General features: G+C 53.4%; 1 protein-coding gene across 2 annotated transcripts; it reads right to left on the bottom strand.

The window, feature by feature from the left end:
* Positions 1–460: 460 nt before the first annotated feature.
* On the bottom strand, positions 461–20474 carry LOC131557070 (cytochrome P450 26B1). 2 transcript variants are annotated; one of them, XM_058804083.1, is made up of 6 exons: positions 20271–20474; positions 18241–18465; positions 5289–5564; positions 4144–4299; positions 2219–2500; positions 461–853 (listed from the first exon to the last, which is right to left on the bottom strand). In XM_058804083.1, the coding sequence occupies exons 1-6, from the start codon at positions 20472–20474 to the stop codon at positions 461–463; spliced, it is 1536 nt and encodes a 511-aa protein (XP_058660066.1). The 2 variants fall into 2 exon arrangements, with proteins under 2 accessions (XP_058660066.1, XP_058660067.1); XM_058804084.1 differs by lacking the exon at positions 18241–18465.
* Positions 20475–21219: the final 745 nt, after the last annotated feature.

Below are 21219 nucleotides of genomic sequence, written 5' to 3'. Positions count from 1 at the left end.
GCTAATTTAACACTGTTTAAAAAAAAAGGTCAGAGGTGACCCCAGAGCTGCCCCGGGACACCAGACCTCAGATCCTCGGCTGATTCCCAAGCCTTTCCCACAGTCGGGCCTTCTCCTCTTGGCAGCAGAAGTGTTTTATAGATATTTATATATATATATTTATAATAATTAGATACTGTGTATTGTCGGCCATTCCAGCTCGACTCAGCTTTTGCGGATCTTCCTCCTCCTTCCCGACGAAACAAGGCGCCGACACCGCCCCGACCTTCTCCATGTCCCGTGGGAAGAGCAAAATGCTTCCGGCAGCTTCCCTGCTGGAAAAGCAGTCCCAATCCGGAGGTGAGCGCCGTGGAGAAGCTCCTCTCATGCCTCTCTCCTCCCCTCCTGTCCATCCCCTCGCCCCCACCCCACCCCTGCCTCCCCCGGCCGCCCGTCCCTGGTGCCACCGGCAGCGCGGGCTTTACACGGTGGCCCCCAGCATGGCGTCTGTGCCCGTCAGGATCTCGTTCTGGTTGGAATCCAGTCCGAAGAACTTGACCTTGAGTCCGTCAACTGGGTGGACCACGGGCACCAGGGTGATTTTGGGGAAAGTCCTGGTGGCGAGCTCGAAGCGGCTGGTGCTGGCCAGCTCGATGGCCAGGGCCTTGAGGAAGAGCTTGGCCAGGTGCTTGCCCAGACAGGTCCGTACGCCTCCTCCGAAGGGGAGGTAGTGGAACCTGCCCTCCTTGTCTTCGCTCCGGCCCTGCCCGAAGCGGTCGGGGTCGAAGACGTCCACGTCCTTGAAGACGGGAGCAGTGTCGTGGGTGTCCCGGATGCTGTACATCACGCTCCAGCCCTTGGGGATTTGGAAACCCTGCAGAGAGGCAGGAAGGGGAGGATAGGAGAGCAGTGTGGGTCAATCCTGCTGGAGAGGGAGCGGGAGCAGGGGAATGAGATAAAGAAATTTTGTTTCCATGGAATGATGGAATGGTTTGGGTTGGGAGGAACCCTAAACTGATCCTGTCCCACCTCCCTCCACGGGCAGGTACACCTTTCATTACCCCAGGGTGCTCCAAGCCCCATCCAGCCTTGGACATTTCCAGAGATGCGGCATCCACAATCCCTGGGCGATTTGTGCCATCCACAATCCCTGGGCAATTTGTGCACCACCCTCACAGTTTTCCCTGCTTATTCCCATTTATTTTGGGTTTATCCCTCAAGTGTGATGTAGGTTTAAAGGAAAGCCAGACAGCACAGCACAAAGAGATGCAGATTCTGGCTTTATTCCTCCCTCCATCCCAAGGATTCATGGGATGATCCATCCATTCATTTGCTTTGTGGTCACTGGCAGGAGCTGCCTACCAGGAACCCTGTGGTGTTGAGCAGGGGAAGCAGCTTCTCCCGTGCCGTGCCCCACATATCAGCCAGCCCTTCCCAGAGCATCCCAGAGGATCCCAGAGGATCCCACAGCACCCCACACCCCACTGCCTGTCAGCACCACACACCCAACACCCACGTCGGGGCCTGGGCAATGAGAAATGGGGTGGATTTATCACCCCCTGAGCACTTTAAAAGGTCTCTGACTCAAACCACTGCATTAGGAGGATTTACAGTGACAAGGCAGCTCCCGAGATTTTGTTTTGCTGCGAGGAAATTCCAGCCATGGTGGTGACTAATCCGCCTGTCATCCAGCAGCCTGGATATGCCCTTTGCCGTAAACCTTTCCCCTGTCACACCCCAGCTCAGAGTTTGGCGTCACTGTCACGAGCTGGGCTTTGGAGCATCACACCCGTCTGCTCTCTGACAGCTCCATGCATCCCTTGCTCCACATCCCATCACTGCTGGATCTGGGGCAAATCCCATTGCCAGAATCACAGAATTAATTAGGCTGGAAAAGCCTTGGAGATCATCAAGTCCAAGCTGTGAGCTAACACCACCTCATCCACTAAACCGTGGCACCGAGCGCCACATCCAGGCTTAAACCCCTCCAGGGATGGTGGCTCCATCACCTCACCCCATTCCAATGCCCAGTCATTCTTCCTGGGAAGAACTTTGTCCCTAAATCCAACCTAAACTTCCCCTGGTGCAGCTTAAGGCTGCATCCCTTTATCCTGCCACTGATTGCCTGGGAGAAGGACTTAATTAGGCAGGACTTCATTTATCCCCTCAGAGGTCTCCTCTAAGCCTGGCTCAAGCAAGCTGGGCCGTTTTGGGGAGCTCGGGGTGCGGCACTACTCACATCCAGCTCGAAGGTCTGCAGCACCGTCCGATACCCCCCGGAGATGGGGGTGAAGAGCCGCAGAACCTCCTTGATGACGCAGTCCAGGTACTGCAGGCCGTTGATGTTGTCGAGGCGCAGGGAGCCCTCGCAGATGCAGCCGTTGTGCAGGATCCCTTTGCTCCGCAGCTCCTCCCGCAGCTTCTCCAGCACCCGCGGGTGTTTGAGGAGCTGCATGATCAGGGAGGTGCTGGCGCTGGCTGTGGTGGCGTAGGCGGCGAAGATGAGCTCCAGGGTGCCGTCCTGGCAGGCAGAGAAAGGGCCAGGGTGAGACACAGGGGTCGCAGACATCTTTTATGAAAAATCGTTTCCTTAGGATTTTTCCTGCTGAGAAGCTGAGAGGCCTCAGGAACAAAATGTAAACAATGATTATCTGCTGCTGTGGAATGCAACAGGTGCATCTGTGATTGGTCTCATGTGGTTGCTTCTAATTAATGGCCAATCACAGTCAGCTGCTCGGACAGAGAGTCCGAGACAGAGCTTTTGTTATCATTCTTTCCTATTCTATTCTTAGCTAGCCTTCTGATGAAATCCTTTCTTCTATTCCTTTAGTACAGTTTTAATGTAATATATATCATAAAATAATAAATCAAGCCTTCTGAAATGTGGAGTCAGATCCTCGTCTCTTCCTTCAAGACCCCTGTGAACACCGTCACAGCAGGGTGAGACACAGGTGTCACAGACATCTTTTATGAAAAATCATCTCCTTAGGAGTTTTCCTGCTGAGAAGCTGAGAGGCCTCAGGAACAAAATGTAAACAATGGTTATCTGCTGCTGTGAGATGCTGTGAGGTGCCTCTGTGATTGGTCTCATGTGCTTGTTTGTAATTAATGGCCAATCAGGGCACAGCTGGCTCGGACAGAGAGTCTGAGACAGCTGCCTTTGTTATCATTCCTTTCTATTCTATTCTTAGCCAGCCTTCTGACATGAAAGCTTTTCTTCGATTCTTTTAGCATAGTTTTAATGTAATATATATAATAAAATAATAAATCAAGCCTTCTGAAACATGGAGTCAGATCCTCATCTCTTTCCTCAACCTGAGACCACTGTGAACATGGTCACACACAGGGGTGGGGCAGAGGGGCTTTTGGGACTTTAGCTGATCAGAGTGACTTTGAGATACGTTATGAAGTCTCTTTTCTTGGCTTGGTGCTCAAAGGAGGTGTTAGAGCTTTTCATTTCTTGATTTTAAGGTTAATGGCCTTGGAGGCTTCCAGGGATCCAGGGGCAGCCACAGCCTGGTCATGTTTAACTGAAAGGTCACTCCTCGGACAGTGCCATCACGAGGAGCTTCACACAGAACCTCCAAGGATCAGACAAAAAACCCCAGGAGATGGCTCCTGGCATGCCATGGCCCTGCTGCAGGTAAGAACCTGCTGAGGGGCTCCTGTGCCCTGCAAAGGAGGCACCAGGAGAAGTGGAAAGGTCAGGGGATGCAGCTGGCCAAGGTTTCCTCTGAGAGCAGGGAGGTTCAGGTTGGATATCAGGGAAAATTTCTTTCCTGGAAGAGGGGCCAAGTGTTGGAAGAGGCTGCCTGGGACAGCGATGGAGTCACCGTCCCCAAAAGCTTTCAAAAACTGAATGGATGTGGAATTTTGTGGTATGGTTTAGAGGGGATGGAGGTTGGCCGTGATCACCTTGGAAGCTTTTTCCAAGCTTAATGAGTCCATGGAACGCTTGGTAGAAAGGGCTGGGCACAACCAGCAAATGAATAAAGAAACTGGTTTGGGTCCATCACACCAGGATCCACCAACAAACACATCGTGGTCCCCCAGCTCTCAGGTGTGCCCCAAAAATTCCTCCTGGGATCATCCCTCACTTTTCCCTCCAGGAACACCCTGCCCTGAGCAGAACAATCCCAAGGTGGCCCCAGGGAAGTGCTTTACCTTCAGCTCCTGCATGGTCAGCTCCTTGCCGTGCTCCTTCCCGCTCTCTATCAGGATGTCCAGGGCGTCAGCGTAGTCCTTGCCCTGCGTGTTCTGCAGCTTCTCCTGGATGGCTTTTTCCAGCCCCTTCTGCAGCGTCTCCCGGGCCCGGATTCCCTGTGGAGGAGCAGGAAGCGCTCAGACCACGCCACAGCCAGCAGCACCTTGCCCATCCCAGGAGCTGCAGACGTGCTCAGGACAGGTCCGAGCCATAAAAGCAAAGGCTCAAAGAAGGGTGTGAAGATGCTGGAGGTGTGCCCTGGGCAGGAGGAGTAAAGCCGGAGTGGGGGAGATCACAGGAGGAGTAATCAACACCTAGGTGTAAATGACAGGTCTGGGCTGGGAGCCCTTGTCCGGCACCGGTTCACAGCCCTGGGCTCCTCCTGGGATGTATGGAAATCCCTGGGAAAATCATGTCTCAAAGGAAAGCGCATTCATCCCAAAGAATCCCCTTCCCCAGCAATTTGATCACCTGGTCCCAGTAAAGCAATTCCTACGGGAGTGCAGCTGCTTGGGGCTAACCTGCTGCTGGGAATGATTCCGGGCTCTGAGGGGATGGAATTGTTCCCATGGGCAAACAGCAATAAAAAAAAAAAATGCAGGGATGCCAGAAAAATAAATATTGAACACCCGTATTTCTGTTATCGAAATTCCCCATGGAAAAAAAAAATATTATTTTATGCGTATTTTTTGTTATATTTTCATTTTGCGTCTTTCATCATAAAAACTGGAATACTCCAGGAATTAGAAGGATCTGTTTTAGTTTTGGGAATTACAAGGATGTATTTTAGCTCCTAGAATTATGAGGACCTGTTTCACTCCAAGGGAATTAGAAGGAGAAAGGTCCCATAAAGAAAAAAAACACAGGTAAATTGCCAAATGAGGAAAAACACAAATTAAATCTGAGCAAGTCCTAACTATTTCCTGTTATCAAGGAACAGATTTTCCCCTTGCCTTCTCCACAAAAATCAGGAATCATGTCCCAAAATGGACTCCATGAGGTCAGAGGATGAGAAATCCCACCGCGAACGGGGAAAGGTGTGGATTAATCACCATCCATTAATTAATTGGCGCTATCAGCATAGAGACCCTGCCCCAAAGCTCACCTTCCTGTAGCCGCTGAAGGGCAGGTCCACGGGCAGAGAGAAGACGTTCTCCACAAACTGCTGGTAGACCTCAAAGAGGCGTCCGAGCTCCTCGTCGGGGATGCGGAAGCCCAGCAGGACGCGGATGGCCATGCGGAACGTCAGCTTCTGCGCCTCGTGGTACACGTTGATGGGCTCGGGCTCGCTGCTCCACGCCCGCAGTGTGTCCTTGATCACCAGCTGGATCTTGGGCAGATAGCTCTCCAGAGCCTCGTGGCTGAAAATCTTGGAGAAAACCTGCAGGGAAACAGTGAGGAGAGGTTTGTCCACAGACCCAGCACACATGGCCTTGTCCAAGGTGTCCTACAGGAGGTGTGACCATTCCAAGCTCTTCATCCCATTCCTAAAAAGCTGTCAGAAACACCAGCTCTTCCTAAAATTCCCACCACAATCATCACAAGTGATGGGGAATAACGGAGCAAACTGGGATGGGAGGGATTCCTCCATCCCACGTGTGGCAGGAAGGACAGAGCCACATTTCCATGTCCAAAGGATCCCAGTTCTGTTCATCCCATGGTTTGGGTGTCACTAATGCACCCTTTCCACAGGGATTCTCCAACATCCAACACGGACAAACCCAAGGGGAAAACACAACTCTCCCAATGGGAAGCACTGACAATTCCTCCCACCTCTCCATTACCTTTTCCTTCCTTTTTTTTTTTTTTTTTTCACAGATGCAAAACGAAGCAAAATAATTATTTTGGAGCCTTTAGGATCTCCGTGGAGTCTGGCTGAACTCCGACGGGGGTTCAAGCAGGGAAGAGCCGCTGCACGTACGCAGAGGCCGCGATCGCCCTCGGCTCATTTCCTTGGGAAACCAGGGAAAAAAAAAATTCCTGATGTCAGCAGCCAGCGTTAATTTAAGCCCTGCGAGTAAACAGTGAGCAGGACTGGGCCTCCCCAGGTCCCCCACGCTAACGGCTCCTTACTCCAATTTTTTTCCTCGAATTTGGGCCCGGGCCCGCTCTGAGGAGCTCAGCAATGCCAGGAATGTCCCTTCCCGGCACAGCAGCGCTTTCATTCGGCATTCCCGCCGCATCCCTCGCCGAGCGAGGGGGGAAAAGCGCTGTTTGTTTATTTTTTATTAACCTACACACACGCACGGGGCAGGACGCACACGCACCGCAGGCCTCCAGGAAAATCCAATTAAACCAGGATTCCAAGGAGGGAGCTGCGCGCCGGAGCCTCCACCGGTGGCCGCTTCCCGGCGGGAATGGAGGCGAGGTGGGGGGGCTGCCAAAGTTATCAACCCACCGAGAGGAGCGAAATCAAAGCCGCCCCCTCTTTTCCATGAGCGCCGGGCTCGCCGGAGCTGTAAATGTGAGAATTTCCTCCGCAGTCAGCACTCCAAGGGAAAGGTAATATTTTCCTGGCTGCGACCCCTCATTGCTAATGCCCGGCGTTCCCCGGGAGTTTGTTTGGTGAAAAAACACCTCTGTCCCCTCGTAGCTCCACGCAGGAGCCTCCACAAGAGCCGCTTCACTGCGCCCCAGGTTGAGCCCCCAGCGAAACCCAGGGCACGGCGCGGAGCTGCCCACGGAAATCCCGGGATGGGAGGATGGATGAACAGGGAAGGGAATCCGAGCCTGGGGACAGGGAGCCATCCCTGGATGGCCGCACGGAGCCGAGGCATGAATGAGAGGAGGAATCAATGAATGAATGAATGAACAGCGGGGAGAGAGGGCGCGGGACGGGGCGGCGGCGGCCGCCTCCTCCCTGCATCCATCCCGAGCCTAGAAAGGCAGCGGCGTTCAGGCTTCTTCTGCTGGAAAAAGCGGCTGCTCGGGCAGAAAAAGCTGGAGGGGGTAAAGCCAAGACCCTCAGCTGCGTGGGGAAGGTGGAAAGTGGGGAAAGTGGGAAGGGAATGGGGAAGGGAATGGTTCCTTTGCACATGAGCAGGACACCAGGGTTTGATGCAGAGCCAGGATCCATGAGCTCTTCCACAGGGATGGGATGAGACAAGACCACCTGGCAAAGGGACACTGCTGTGTCCCCATCCAGCTCTCACCTGCCCTTCATCCATGCTGAGGAGCTTGGAATAAGGACAGAGGATTGCAGTGAATGTCCCGAAACACTCCCCCTGCCTCAGTTTCCTCAGCTGGAAGCAGGGCCAATGAGGGGACATTGATTTAGGAGTCTGCATCCCTGCTGGGGGCCACCACCCCAGTGGAGGTGACATTTGGGGGCTCCTGGCTTTGCCCTTCCCTGGCATCTCCCACAGGAGAAGAACCTGGGGACCCCATGCTCCCTGACGAAAGGACACAGTCCCAGAGGTGCCTCTGGTCCTAAGACAGCTGTCCAGGTGTGGGGGGCTGGATCCACACCCCCGGATCCTCCCAAGACAAAAGATCCTGTCCTAAGGATTGGCGTGAACAGAAGGGGGGATCCTTTGGAAGAGAAAATCGAGCCCCTCCCTATGGGGTCAGCACAAACCTGACAAGGGGGAGGTCAAGCGCCGGGGGGTGAGGGGGATTTTGTTCTTTCTCGGCAATTTTTGGGCGCTCTCCTCGCGCCAGGAGGCTCCTCCAGCTGGCTGCTCCCTGGAGCTCCCGAGCACGGCCCGAGCTCCGTCTAATCCCACATGTCAGCAGATCCTTCCCCGGCCAGACACAAGTCTGGATCCCCTTCCAGTCACCTCCAGTTCAACCCTGCATCTTTCCAGTTGATTAAAAAGGAGGAGAAGGCAGCCAACTTTCCCCGACGAAGCGTTCCTAGCCTAAAATTCCTGCGCCCTCTAGTGAAGTCGGGCCGAGCGGCTCGGCTGCTCCAGGAGCGAATCCAGGCGAAGCCGAGGAGAATCGGGGCAAGGAAAAGTTGTTCCAGAGCTGCCAAGAGGCAAAATCGTCTCTAAGCTCAGCTTTGTTAACCCGGAGATGCCAGAGCCCAGGTGTGGTGCAGCCACAAGGGGGGCCAGGATTTTTTGGGGATGCTGGAAAGAGTTTTTCCACGTTGGAGAATGTCTCCAAAAGAGCCAAATCTCAGGATTTGCTCCATCCAAGGGTGCTCATTTCCATCCTACATCCACACTGATGGAGACCCCACCACCCAGTGAGCCCAGCTGGAACCTGCCACTCTGTCTTGCATAGAAAAAAGATATTTAAGGATTTATGGTTTTCCAAAGGCAGAAAATGCCTTCCCAGTGCCTCAGCTCCAGCCCCATGTGACAGCAAAGTGCCACCATTCCCAGCTGGAGAATTCTCCAGCCCTATCCTTAAACCACAGCCAGGGAATTTGAAGGAATTCCGTGAGCTCCAGCAGTGATTCCATGCCTGGTTGGGATATGGGGGACCCCGTTTTTCATGGCTTTCTCCTTCCCACCCCCAGCACCAGCACCCATCCCTGCCTTTGGCCATCCATGATTTCCAGGCCCCTCGCTCCTACCTGGCTCCCAAAAGAGGGAATGGAGCTTTCCATTCTTCCCCTCCAGGAGGAAAACTGAAATTTTGGGATCAGCCACCTGCATCCCATCCAGCCTGGAGCCGCTGGCCCGACCAAAAGGAGGCGAGGTGAGCCTGGAAATGTTTTCAAGAACCAGTTTGGCACCTGCCAGAGGTTTGGCCGACAGGAGACGTCGGGAAACATCCAAAGCAACATCTCAACCTGGATTCATCCTAACTTTTCCCACATTTCCAAAGGCCAGGCTGTGTTTGTCCCAGTCCTGTCCCATCACCACATTATCCTGGATGTCTGCCCCTCTCCAGAGCCCATTCCCGTGCTCCAGCGGGATTGGAAACTGGGATATTTTTGGAGGTGGTTCATGGGCAAGAGGCCATGCTGGTACTGGGAACATGAACAAAGGGAAAACACAGCAAAAAAGTTGGAAAGGCACCACAAAAGGAGAGAAAATTCCAAAAAATCCCATTCCTACCCGGACACGCTCTTTATAAAAGGTTTGGGCTTTGCACACAGCAAAGAACTGATTCCTTTTCTCCCCCTTGTTTTTTTTTGAAATGGAGCACATGGAAATGGAGCACACAAGAAAAGAACTGATTCCTTTTCTCCCCCTCATCTTTTTGGAAATAGAGCACATGGAAGGCTCCATCCTGGAGGAATCCAGGCTCTCGTGAACGCTCCAGCCTCCAACGGGAGTCTGGGAACAGGAGCTGGAGCCTCCAGGCTGAAAGGAATAAGGTGCCTTTGCCAAAGGCTCTTGCACTGAAATTCAAATGATTCTCAAAAAAAAAACTGCTGGAAAAAATGGAAGGATCATTTTGGATCCTCAGGTCATATCATGATGCACCTTCGAGGGCTGTCCTAACTCCAGCATTTCCAGCCAAGTTCAGAATAAAATTAACCCCAAGATCTGCATTTCCACACAACTCAAAAATCTCCATGTTTAAAAATCTCTCCTACAAATCCCCCACACAGCACAGGAGGATTTCAATCCCAAACGCTTCAAGGCCCTGCTTTTGATCCCAAAACCTTTAAGGCCTCACTTTCACTCCTAAACCCTCCAATGCTTTGTTTTCAATCTCAAACCCTTTAAGGCCCTGCTTTCAATCCCAAATTTTCAAGGCTGAGAGTTCAAAGGGGCTGTGGGGCAGAGCCAGGACCAAACTTCAGCAGCCCCTCTGCAAAACTGCCTCAGTCTCCCAAAAATTCCATCCCCAGCAGAATTCCATCAAGAAATTTCGGCTTCTCTGCTGAATTTCTGGGGGTACCAAAAGGCACTGGGATTGATCAGCTTGGAATGCTGCTCCCAGTGTCCTCTCCCTTTTATTTATGGAGAAAAATGAGAATAAAATTCACCTTGCACTCCTCAAGGAGGGAGAACAATCCCACATCTGTGGATGTCACGGGAAAGCAATGGGAGCTGTGTTCAGAGAAGAGGGATCAGAAAAGTGGGATCAGCCAGCTGGGATCCAGTTGGGATCCCTGTGGATGGAGCCGTGGGGAAGGAGAATCCCACAAACCCAGCGGGCACAGTCAGAGCTCTCCTTCCTCAGGGAATCCTCAGGGAATCATGGAATGGTTTGGGTTGGAAGAGACCTTGATGACCTAATTCCGACCCCTGGGATGGGCTATCCCGATGGGTGATGGATCACTGCCCATGGTGTGGGCATGAAGGATTCCCTGGAGACAAGGAGGAGAACAGCTTTCCCAGGGAACCAGTGGAAGTGAAACATCAGGAGGAAAATCCCAGTTTTTACTGAGCTGAGGGGTTTTCCTGGAGCACAGAGAGAGGACAGAAGAGAAGGATCCCTATGGATTTAAGTAACCCAGAGACAAAGCCAGACTTAAAAATAAAGCAGTCCTTGGTCCTGCCAAGAATTCCAGGAACCGGGAACAGAGCAGAGCCACACTTGGGAAGGGATGAGTGAGAAATTCCCAATCCATGGTGCAGTCACTTCATCCCAAAGGAATAAAAACCCCTTCTAGAGCATGCATTGTCATGTGGGAAGGAATAAGGGAAAAAAGCTGGGAAAAGGGATTCCTCCAAGGAAATCCTGAGGATTGCAAGGCCTCTGTGGGATGAGCGAACACCTGGGGAGCTCCTGCAGGCCAGGTGAGGGTTAAAGCTCCTCCAGGGAGGAGGGGACAGGGGCTGAGGTGACCCCACAAGGTGATTTCAACCCTACAAGGAGAAGGAAGCTGGAGAACCAGCAGGGGAGAGAGATTTCAGGGGAAAATTCCACCTGGGAAGGGATGGAGAACTCTGTTACCACCAGAAGGATGAGTGGAATGTCACAAACCACAACTGAGGAGGGCCCTTGAGCTGCCTGGGAGGATGGATGGAAAACACAAAAGGTGCAGGATGGATCCTGACTCCCTGACATCCCTGGGATTCGCTCCTGGTCCCTCACATCCCTGGGATTCGCTCCCTATCGTTCTGGAAGTGGAGCCTGGATTGCAGCTCCACCCAGTTCCTGCCCAAGGAGGGGCTTCACCTTCTCCACCCCTCCCAAGCCACCCAAAAATTCCCACCCTGGAAGGCAGAAAATCCAAATTTGGGGATCCCAGGGTATCCCACAGCCACAATCCTGCTCCACCAGCACAGTGGGCCTGGAGCTCATGGGATGGCAGGCACCATGAAATCCCCCCCAAATTTGCGTTTTAGCCAGGAGCTCCTCCATTTTTATTTTTTTTAATCCTTTAGATTAAAACTGGTAATTTTTTAAATCCCTTGGATTAAAACTGATTAAAGTAATTAAAATTACTCTGGATTTACAGCACTGCCTGGTCTAAAGTCAAGGAGCCAACCCAGCCCAGGAATTCTTCCCCCGGAACAGGAGCAGGGGCCATCCTCCATCCATGGAAGGTTTTCCCTGCTCCAGAGGCTTTTGCCCGTGGATTGAGGCTCCCAGGGCATGGAGAAGGGGCTGGAGCTGATCGCAGCTGGAATTCAGCCTGTTTGATATCATTTTGGGAGCTGGCTCTGATGGACTGGGATGGTTTCTTTTCCACCACGGAATGGGCTAGGAGGGTTGGATAGACATCAGAAAAAAAATCCTAAAAACTCTAAAAAAATCCCCTGCTAACAACCTCGGTCCAGGTTGGAAAAAAAATCCTAAAAACCCTAAAAGAAAAAAACCCTGTTAACAACCTCAGTCCAGGTTTTTTTTGTAGGAAAAGATCCATTCCTCCACCTCCCATGGCTCCTTCCTCCTGCAGCCCTCTCCCCCATCCTGATCCCGATCCCGATCCCTCCCTCCCCCCCAGCAGCTGGTTTATATTTGCCTGTAAATTTATGGCCCCTTTTGTGCTCTTAATCCCCTCGCAAACGATATGAAAGCCTCGGACCTTTCCACTCGGTGCTAATGAGCTCAACACTTGCGTGCCTCGGAGGCAGAGCATTAATTGCGGTGTGTTAATGAGCGATGGAGCTTTGGACACTGAGACAAACCAGGGCCTCCCCTCCGCTCCACTCCCTCCTGGAATCCCTGGATGTCTCCCCAGCAATCCCAAGGATTGCTTTTATTTTATTCCATCTTTGCCTTTTTAAATTTAATTTTTTTTTTTTCTGAGCTGGCTATTTTGGTATGGCTCTGCTGGAACATGAATCCGGCACTCTCCTGCCAAGTGGGATGATCCCAAGGAAAGTCTGATCCCACCTTTCCCTGCACATCCTGGGAATCTCCTTCCTGGCCCTGGGCACTGCTCAGACTTGACCAAAACCCTAAAGGCCACATTGTGGTCATTTCCAATTCCCATTTCCTTCTCCACCAGGATCCCTTGCAGGCACAGGAGTGCCAAATTCCAGCTTCCTGCTGGAATTCCCATAAAAGCAGAGGCTGCAGGATCCCTAAGATCAGGCTTGTTTTGCCCTCTTTACAGCTCCTTTCACCCCAGAATCAACACTCCCAAAATCTGGGGTTTTCTGGGTGGAAATGGGAATTGAAGCGGTCAAGATGGGATTGGATGGGACAAGGATGGAGGGAAGAGCCAGGATGGGACAAGAGCAGGATGGGGAGACCCCTGGAGCATGGAGCAGGAGCTGGAATGATCCCACCAACCCTTCCCAGGGAGTTCCAGTAGGAGCTCCAATCCCAAGGGATGACACTGATCCATCATGGAGCAGGCAGGGACAGGGATCTGCTACCAAAACCCGGAGCCAAGACACTGCTCAGCCACCAGGGTCACTCCTCTGAGGAACCTGGAGGAGATTCCAGACAGAAATTCCACTGTGGAGCTCCGGCTCCAGCAGGGGTGGCCCAGATCCTTCTCCAACATCAACATAGACTCCGTGATCCAGCAGCAGGAACAGCCTGGTCGGGATAAATATCCCAGAAAAGTGGGAGAGGTGTTTGGAGCTGCTGTCAGTTATTCCTTGTAAACTGCTCCAAGGCCAAAGCCAGAGCCAGCACTGGGGACATCTGCAATGCAGCCATTCCATGGGGCAGGAATTTTCCCCATTCCCAGTCCTCCGTCCTGCCTCACATCCCTGCTCCAGGCTGACTCCAAACCCTCTCGGCAACTGGAGAGTTCATTTCCCAAAACAGGGAGATTTTCCTCAATGTATAGGAATTTTCAGTGCCAGTGACACCTGCAGTGAAGGCATTCCCTGCCACAGGAATTCCCTGTTCCCAGCCTTCCATTCTGCCTCAAGCTGATTCCATATCCTGCAATTCCCTCTCTGTAACCTTGTTTCCCAAACCAGGGAAGTTTCCTCTGATTTATAGGAATTTCAGCAGCCTCCTGGAGGGGAAATTTGATAAATTTGGGATGGGAAAAAGCTTCCATAGGGTTAGAATTGGGGTCCTCCTGCATCCCAGAATCCTTTATCGACACCTACAGGATCAAGACTCCTGGATATTACACATGGAATGGGATAAAGAATCCATAAAGATCCCAAAAACCAGCTGGGACATGGAAACAGGAAAGAGAGAAGAGCTCCAACACCTGAATCATCCCACCCTATCCCTGATCCCATCCAAGTGTCATCCAGTGGGAATTCGCTGATCCCGGAATTCCGCTGAGGAGCTGAAATTCCTTGGAAAGCTGCAGCGAGCAGCTGATCCCTGGCAAGATCCCAGCACCCGCCTGCAGGAACATGTTGAGTTTGGAGCTCATCTCCACATCCCAGGGACAATCTGGAGACCATGGAGCGGCTGCCAGGGAATGCTGCTGGAAGAGGAGCTGCTGGAAATAAACGCAGCTCCATTTTAGGGGGTTTGGGAAGATGAGGGGGATTTATGGCCGTGGACAAGAGCTGGAGATGGTCCCACATGGTTGGAAGGGCAGCAGAGGTGGGTTCCATGCTCTGCTTTTCCTCATTTTGGCCAAAATTCTGGGCCAGGTGAGGAATTCCGCCTCAATTTTTGGCAGGATCAGGGAGTTGGGAAGGGACAAGTGAAGGCTCGAGCTCAGAGATGAAACAAAACCCAGAATCCGAGAGGTCACCGAACACCAGGAAACCCCACAGTGCTTTAACCTGGATCATCACCCACCAAAGAGATTTCCCAGGAAATCCTCTCTCCATGGAGCTTGCAGCTGCTCCAAATCTTTCCATGAAGCTCTCAAGAGCAGGGCCCTCACTGTGGAAAAGAAATTAGGGAATTGGGGAATCCTGTGAAAAATTGGAGAATCCTGTGAAAAATTCTGCCTTTTCCAAGTCCTTCCCTTGCTTCCCTGGCAGGTCAAGAGGAGAACTCAGGCTCAGTTTAAGATTTAATCTCGCCCTAGGTCCGAATCCTTTCTCCTGAGAGCTCTATGAGTTTCAGGGTGGGGAGAGCTGGAAATTGGAACAGCAGAACAACAAAAACTCGGGATTAACGAGCTCTGAAGAGGCCACACCTGAAGGGACAGTCTTAATCTGCTCCTTGGAATCTTGATAAGAGCAAAATCATCGATTTTCACCTCATTAGAGGAGGCTCAGTTTATCTCCGAGTGCTGCTCGGGGATGGGTTTTTAGGGAGAGGAGGATTCCCTAAATCGGGATCAGCCCAGGCTGGGTGGGGTGGGAGGTGCTCGGCTCCCAAAGCAGCGATTAGGAGGAGATGGAGGGAAGAAATGAGGCTGAAACTCCTGAATTCCAGAGCTGGACTCAATCTCCAGCTGATGAAAGGGAAAACTTGAAAAAAAAAATTAACTCCCAGAGTGTCCCAGATCCTGGGGAAAGAGTTTGTGGGAGTTCAAAGAGCACAAAGGAGTGGGAGAAGGAGCCAGGGTTTTGTTGGAATTCCTGAGCTCAGGAGGCTTTTGGCCACACCTGATGCAGGAATTAGGATTTAGGAGTTAATTGAGATTTAGGAATGAATTAGGAATTAGGAGTCTAGCCGGCTTGGAATCACAAGTGATGCCAAAAATCAAAGAATTATGGAAAGGCTTGAGTTGGAATGGCTTGAAAGATCATCAATTCCACTCTCTGTCACGGCCAGGGACAGCTCCCAGGGTGCTCCAAATCCCATCCCAGCCTGGCCTTGGACTCTCCCAGGGATCCAGGGGCAGCCACAGAAAATCTGGGAATTCCATCCCAGCCCCTGCCCACCCTCCCAGGGCACAATTCCTTCCTAACATCCAACACCCACTCAGGATACAGAAAGGGTTTTGAGGAGATCTTTAGGACAAAGAACATTCCAAAAGCCTTGGGTTTCAGAGTTTAGGGTTGGCCACGTGGTTTTTCCCAGTAGAAAAAAACAGGGAGTGAGAACATCAGGAAGAGCCATGGAGGAGAGACGAAACCTCTGCCGGGTTTGTGCCCAGCCCAGCCCTGGTGGCAATCTCAAAGGATCCCCACCAGGATCCCACAGAGGTCAGGCGTCCCTTTTCCATGACCCCATAACCCACAGTCCCCTGGGCCCGCTGCCGAGGCCGGAATTCCATGGTTTTATCCAGGCCAGCAAAGGCCACTTTGGATGAGCAAAAAAAATAATCCAGAGGTGCAGGAGGATGAAAGGAGCAGGGAACGGGCACAGAAGCACCTGCAGATCTCTGCCTAATCCTGCTTAACCCTCCTTGCATAGGGAATAAACCCTCCTTGGATAGGGAATGAATTTGCCTTGAACGGGGAATAAACCTGTCCTGGACAGGGCATAAACTCTCCTTGAGTAGGCAATAAACCTGCCCTAAATAGGGAATGAACCCTCCTTGGACAGGGAATAAACCCTCCTTGGATAGGGAATGAACCTTCCTTGGATAGGGAATAAATCCACCCTGGATAGGGAATGAACCCTCCTTGGATAGGGAATAAATCCACCCTGGATAGGGAATAAACCCTCCTTGGATAGGGAATGAACTCTCCTTGGATAGGGAATAAAACCTCCTTGGATAGGGAATGAACCTTCCTTGGATAGGGAATAAATCCACCCTGGATAGGGAATGAACTCTCCTTGGATAGGGAATAAAACCTCCTTGGAGAGGGAATGAACCCTCCTTGGATAAGGGATGAACCTGACCTGGATAGGGAACAAACCAATTTTCCTCCTGGATGGCGGCAGCCCCATCACCACCCCTTGGCAGGAAAATCATCTCCATTTTGAAGGGAAAACCCCGGAACTGGAGGGGCTGAGCTGCTCCTGGTTTGGGGCAGGGACAGGCTCAGCTTTTTGTGGTGTCACTGCTCAGTGCTGTGACTAACAGGTGTCATGTGCTGTTTGTCTTCCCGTCATCTCCCCCAGGAGAAAAGAGGGAAGGAGTTTTCGGAGCTTTGGAAGGGATTTTATGAAAGTCCTCCAAAATAGGAAACGCTGCTGGAGCAGGGACCCGGCCCTGGGGCAGGGATGGGGACGGCCTCGTGTCCCCAACGGTGTCACCACCATCACCAGGTCACCTCCCCTTCATCCCAAACCATTCCCAGCCCAGATCCAGCTGGGAAAGAGCCCATGGGGTGTGACAGCCATGCCAGCACTGCCACCAGCCCTGCAGCAGGGGGGACATGGGGACTGTCCCCACCTCTGATGGGGTTCAGCACCCCAAACCAGGCTGGGGCTCTGAGGGGGGGACATAAAGGGGTCCCAGCACCCCCAAATCAGGCTGTCCTGGGGTTTCTAAGGTAGGAGGTGTCACCTCAGGGGGACACAGAAGGGGCTTAGCACCCCCAAACTGGCTGCCCTGGGGGTGTCACCTCTGGGGGACACAAAAGGGGCTCAGCACCCCAAACCAGCTGCCCTGAGGGGTCTAAGGTGACACAAATGGGTCCCAGGACCCCCAAACGAGGCTGGGGCTCTGAGGAGGGGAGATGTCACTTCAGGGGGGCACAAAAGTGTCCCAGCACCCCCAAACCAGGCTGATCTGGGGGTTGTAAGGGGACAGTGTCACTTCATGGGGACAAATAAGGGTCCCTGCAGCCCCAAACCGGCTGCCCTGGAGCTGTCACCTCTGGGGGACACAAGAGGGGCTCAGGACCCCAAACCAGGCTGATGTGGGGGTGCCACCTCAGGGTGAAACAAATGGGTCCCAGCACCCCCAGACTAGGCAGATCTAGGGGTTCTAAGGGGGAGGTGTCACCTCAGGGTTACACAGAGGGGCGCCAGCACCGCCAAATCAGGGGGAGTCTAAGGTTGGTGTCACCTCAGGGTGACACAAAAAGATCTCAACCCCACCCCAAACCCTCACTTCACCCCAGAACCCCCCACCCTCATCCCAAATTCCCCGAAATCCCAGGAAGTTCTCAGCACCACCGCCTCCACCCAAAGCCCCTCGGGATGTCCCTGCAGTTCAGGGTGGGGGTGTCACAATCCAGGTGGGGGTCACAATCCATGGGGTCCCCCCATTGTGCCCTTTTAGGAGCCCTCCCCGCCACCCCTGTCACGCGTGTCCCCATCGCGGGGGGCTTGGGGTGACATGAGTGTCCCCCTCCCACCCCATTCCCACCCCATCCCGAGCCACCCTGAAATTCCTCAAGGGATCAGCACACCCGGGGGGAAAAGGGGGAAATAGGGAATAAAGTGAAAGAGAGGAGGGAAAAAAAGGAAAGGGAGAGGAAAGGAGGGGAAAAAGAAAGAAAAGGGCAGGAAGGAAGAGGGGAAAAAGGAAAGGGGAGGGAAAAATGGGGGGGAAGGAAAGGGCGGGGAAAGGAAGAGGAAAGGGAAAGAGGGAGGAAAAACGGGGGGAAAAGAGGAAAGGGGAAGGAAAGGAGGGGGGAAAAGAAAAGGGGGAGGAAAAGCAGCGGAAAAGGAAAGGGGAAGGAAAGGAAGGGAAAAAGAGGAAAGGGGAAAAAAAGTAGGGAGAAAAGGAAAGGGGAAGAAAAAATTGGGAGGGGAAAGGAAAGGGGAAGAGAGGGAGGGGGAATAAAGGAAAGGGAGAGGAAAAACGAGGGGGGAAAAGGAAAGGGGGAGGAAATGAGGGAATAAAAGGAAAGGGGGAGTAAAATGGGGGGAAAGAAGGAAAGGGGAAGGAAGGGATGGGGAAAAAGGAAAGGAGGAGGAAAGGAAATGGAAAAGAGAAAGGGGAAGGAAAGGAGGGAGAAAAAGCAAAAGGGGAGGGTAAACGGGGAGAAAAAAGGAAAAGAGGGGGAAAAAGCGGGGACACCGACCTTCCTCTTGTGGCGGTGGATGTCGCCGATGGAGTTGGCCACGGTGTTGGGGCCCAGCAGCATCCGCGTGCTCCGCGGCCACTCGGTGCTCACCAGGTGGTGCTCCCCCATCAAGATCTTGCGCACGTTCTCGGCGCCCGTCACCCGCACCAGCGGCCGCCCCAGCAAGTGCGTCTTGAACACGTTCCCGTACTTCTCCCGCCGCGAGGACTGGAAGCAGGAGCCCTGCGGGGGTGCCGCGGGGTTGGGATGGGAGCGGGTGGGAATTGGGGCAGGATTTTGGGGGGCATTGGGGTCACCCCGCATCCACCGGCAGGGGATCGGTACCTTCCTTCCCCCTTCTCCTCCTCCTCCCTTTGACTTCTCCCTTTACCTCCCCTATCACTTTTACACACATCCCTATTTTTCCTCCTTTCCCCCCCCTTTTCCCCCCTCCTTCACACCCTCCCCTTTTACCCCCCTCGCTTTTTGTCTCTTTTTTTTTTTTTTTTTTCCCTCTTTTTCTCCCCTCCCTCCTCGCTCGGGCTGATTTTACTCGAGGAAGGCAGCGCTTTGCCTAAGTAAATCTCCAGATTTCAGGGACTTTAATAACTTTCCCACATGCTCCAGGGGCTTTTGTCGGCGGAGCCGCAGCAATAGCGGGGAGGGGGGAGTCCCCTCAAAAAAAAACCCCTGGCGAGCGGGGAGAGGCGCTGCGAGCGCCGCGGCCGCGCCGCCGGGCTGGGAGCGCGGGTGTTTATTTTGAAACAAAAGCGCGGTTGTGAGGTTCAGATGTTCAGGTGACCCTGTTTCTTGATCTGCGTAAATATAATTAAAGTCCTTTTTGTGGCATTAATAAAGAGTTATTTGTACACCATTTCCAGGGCAGCACAAAGAGCACCTTTATGCGGCACAAGTTGCGAATGGAGTCCAATTTATACAAAATTTTTGTATTTTTAGCCCTGCGCTCTGTTTGGACGGAGCCTGGTGGAAAAGCGAGAACCCTTTTCTGGTCCCCCCGTAAAAATCTGATAAATTTCTTTAAAAAATAAAGCCCTATTGAGAGAGTGCCTTTAACCCCTTCGGCGCCGGGCGGAGCGGGGCCGCCGTGCCGGGGCTTCCCCGGCGGTGGCGGGGAGGGGACACCGGGGGACGCCGCCGCTGTCCCCGCCGGGACCGGGCTGTCCTGCCCCGCCGCCGGCTGCGGCGATGAAGGGCGGGAGCATCCTCCTTTGATTATTATAATTAATTTTTTTTTTCTTTTTGCTGCTGGGAGGAGAGAAGGGGAAACCCTGGCGCGGCGGCTTCGCCTCGGGGGTTCCCTCCCGGGATGCTGCGAGCCCCGGGGCGCCCCGAGGCCCCCCCCGGAGCCGAGCACCCCCCGGCCGCCTCCTGCTGCTCCTCCTGCGGGATTTTTTCACCCCTTTCCCCCCGATTTTTTGGCAGCCGCCCCGCGGTGCGCGGGGGGGATCCCGCTCCGCCCGCCGCTGTTGGGCGTTTAGCGAGGTTAATCCCGGGTTAATCTACCGATTACCTCGGCGGGCTTCCCCCGCCGCGGGAGCCGGGCCGGGAGCGGCGCCGGCAGCGCGGAAGGGCCGGGACGGAGCCGCGGCTCGGGGGGAACGCGAGCGGCGGAGCCCCCGCATCCAGCCCGGGCCGCCTCCGCCCGCGGCTCCGCGCTGCGGGTTTGGGGTTCTGGCAGGAATTGAGGCTGAGGAGGAGGAGGAGGAGGGGGTGGGCAGCGCGGGGGCGATGCCGAGCCCGGGGCAGCCCCGCCGAGCCCGGCCGCGCTGCCGCGGTGCCCCCGCGGTGCCGCCGCCGCTCCCCCGGCTCCGGCTCTGGCTCTGCCGCCCCGGGCTCGCCGAGGAGCCGCATGATGCAATCGGAAGGGAAAGAAGACGGGGGAGAAAAAAAATACAGCGAGAAAAAGCCCTAAAATGCCCCTAAAACAGCACCGATCCGAGGGGAAAAAAACCAAAAAACCCCAAAAAAACAAACCGGTCCCAACCCGGGTTCCAGCGAGGAGCGGGGAATGAGGGAATCCTCCTTACCTGCAGCAGCCAGTGGAAGGTCTCTCCGATTAAAGGGAATCCCATGGAGCCTTTGGGGATTGGTAGCTTGCAGGTTTTGTCGCGGGTGGCAGCCCAGCGGAGCTGCCACAGCTGTTGGGACACGGCCAGCAGCAAAGTCAGTGACACCAAGCACGCGGCGAGGGTAGCCAGTGCCGAGACGAGATCAAAACTTGCAAAAAGCATATTTGGAAAGAAGGGAGGAGGAGGAGGGTGGGGAGAGAAACGGCCCCTTGACAGGCACCACGCTCGCACCCACACACACGCGCGGAGGGAACGGCGAGTGCGGAGCGCCCGCTCGGCGCTGCTTGGGGGGTCCTGGGGCGAGGGGGGCCCCGGCTCGCCCCCCTCGGCGCTGGCAGGTTGGGGAAGCGGCGAGGGGAAAGAGGGGGAAAGGAGGAAAAATGAAAAAAAAAAAAAAAATTAAAAAAATAGAGGGGGGATAAAAAGCTGTGGTTGCTGCGCCCCTCGCTGCGAAGTTTGGGCTTGTTTGGGGTAAACTTGACAGAGTGACACGGAGAAAAAGCACCACGCGCGCACAGAAAGAGAGGGGAAAGGGAAAAAAAAAATAAAAAGAGGAAAAGCAGCGCCCCCCCCTCCAAAAAAAATGGGGCGGGGGTGATGAGGAGGGGGGAAAGGAGAAGGGGTAAAAAATTAGCAAAGAAAAAAAAATTTAAAAAGAAGAAAAAATGGAAAAAAGTAAAACCTTGGAGTGGCGGAAAAAAAAAAAAAAAAAAGACCCCAAAAAGTCCAACTGCAGATGCTCTGGCTCTCGGCTTGCAAGGCAAAGCCACACACACCAGAAGGAGGGGGGGGAAAAAGAGGAGAAGTAAAAAAGGAAAATAAAAAAAGGGGAGAAAGGGGGGAAAAGGGGGGAAAAAGGAGCGAGATTAAAAAAAAAAGTTAAAAAAAAATCTTAAAATATTTCAGC

This window comes from Ammospiza caudacuta, chromosome 4 (genome assembly GCF_027887145.1).
Source record: "Ammospiza caudacuta isolate bAmmCau1 chromosome 4, bAmmCau1.pri, whole genome shotgun sequence".
Classification (NCBI taxonomy): domain Eukaryota; kingdom Metazoa; phylum Chordata; class Aves; order Passeriformes; family Passerellidae; genus Ammospiza; species Ammospiza caudacuta.
The sequence above is the reverse complement of the archived record's forward strand: the minus strand, read 5'-3'. Positions and strand labels throughout refer to the sequence as shown.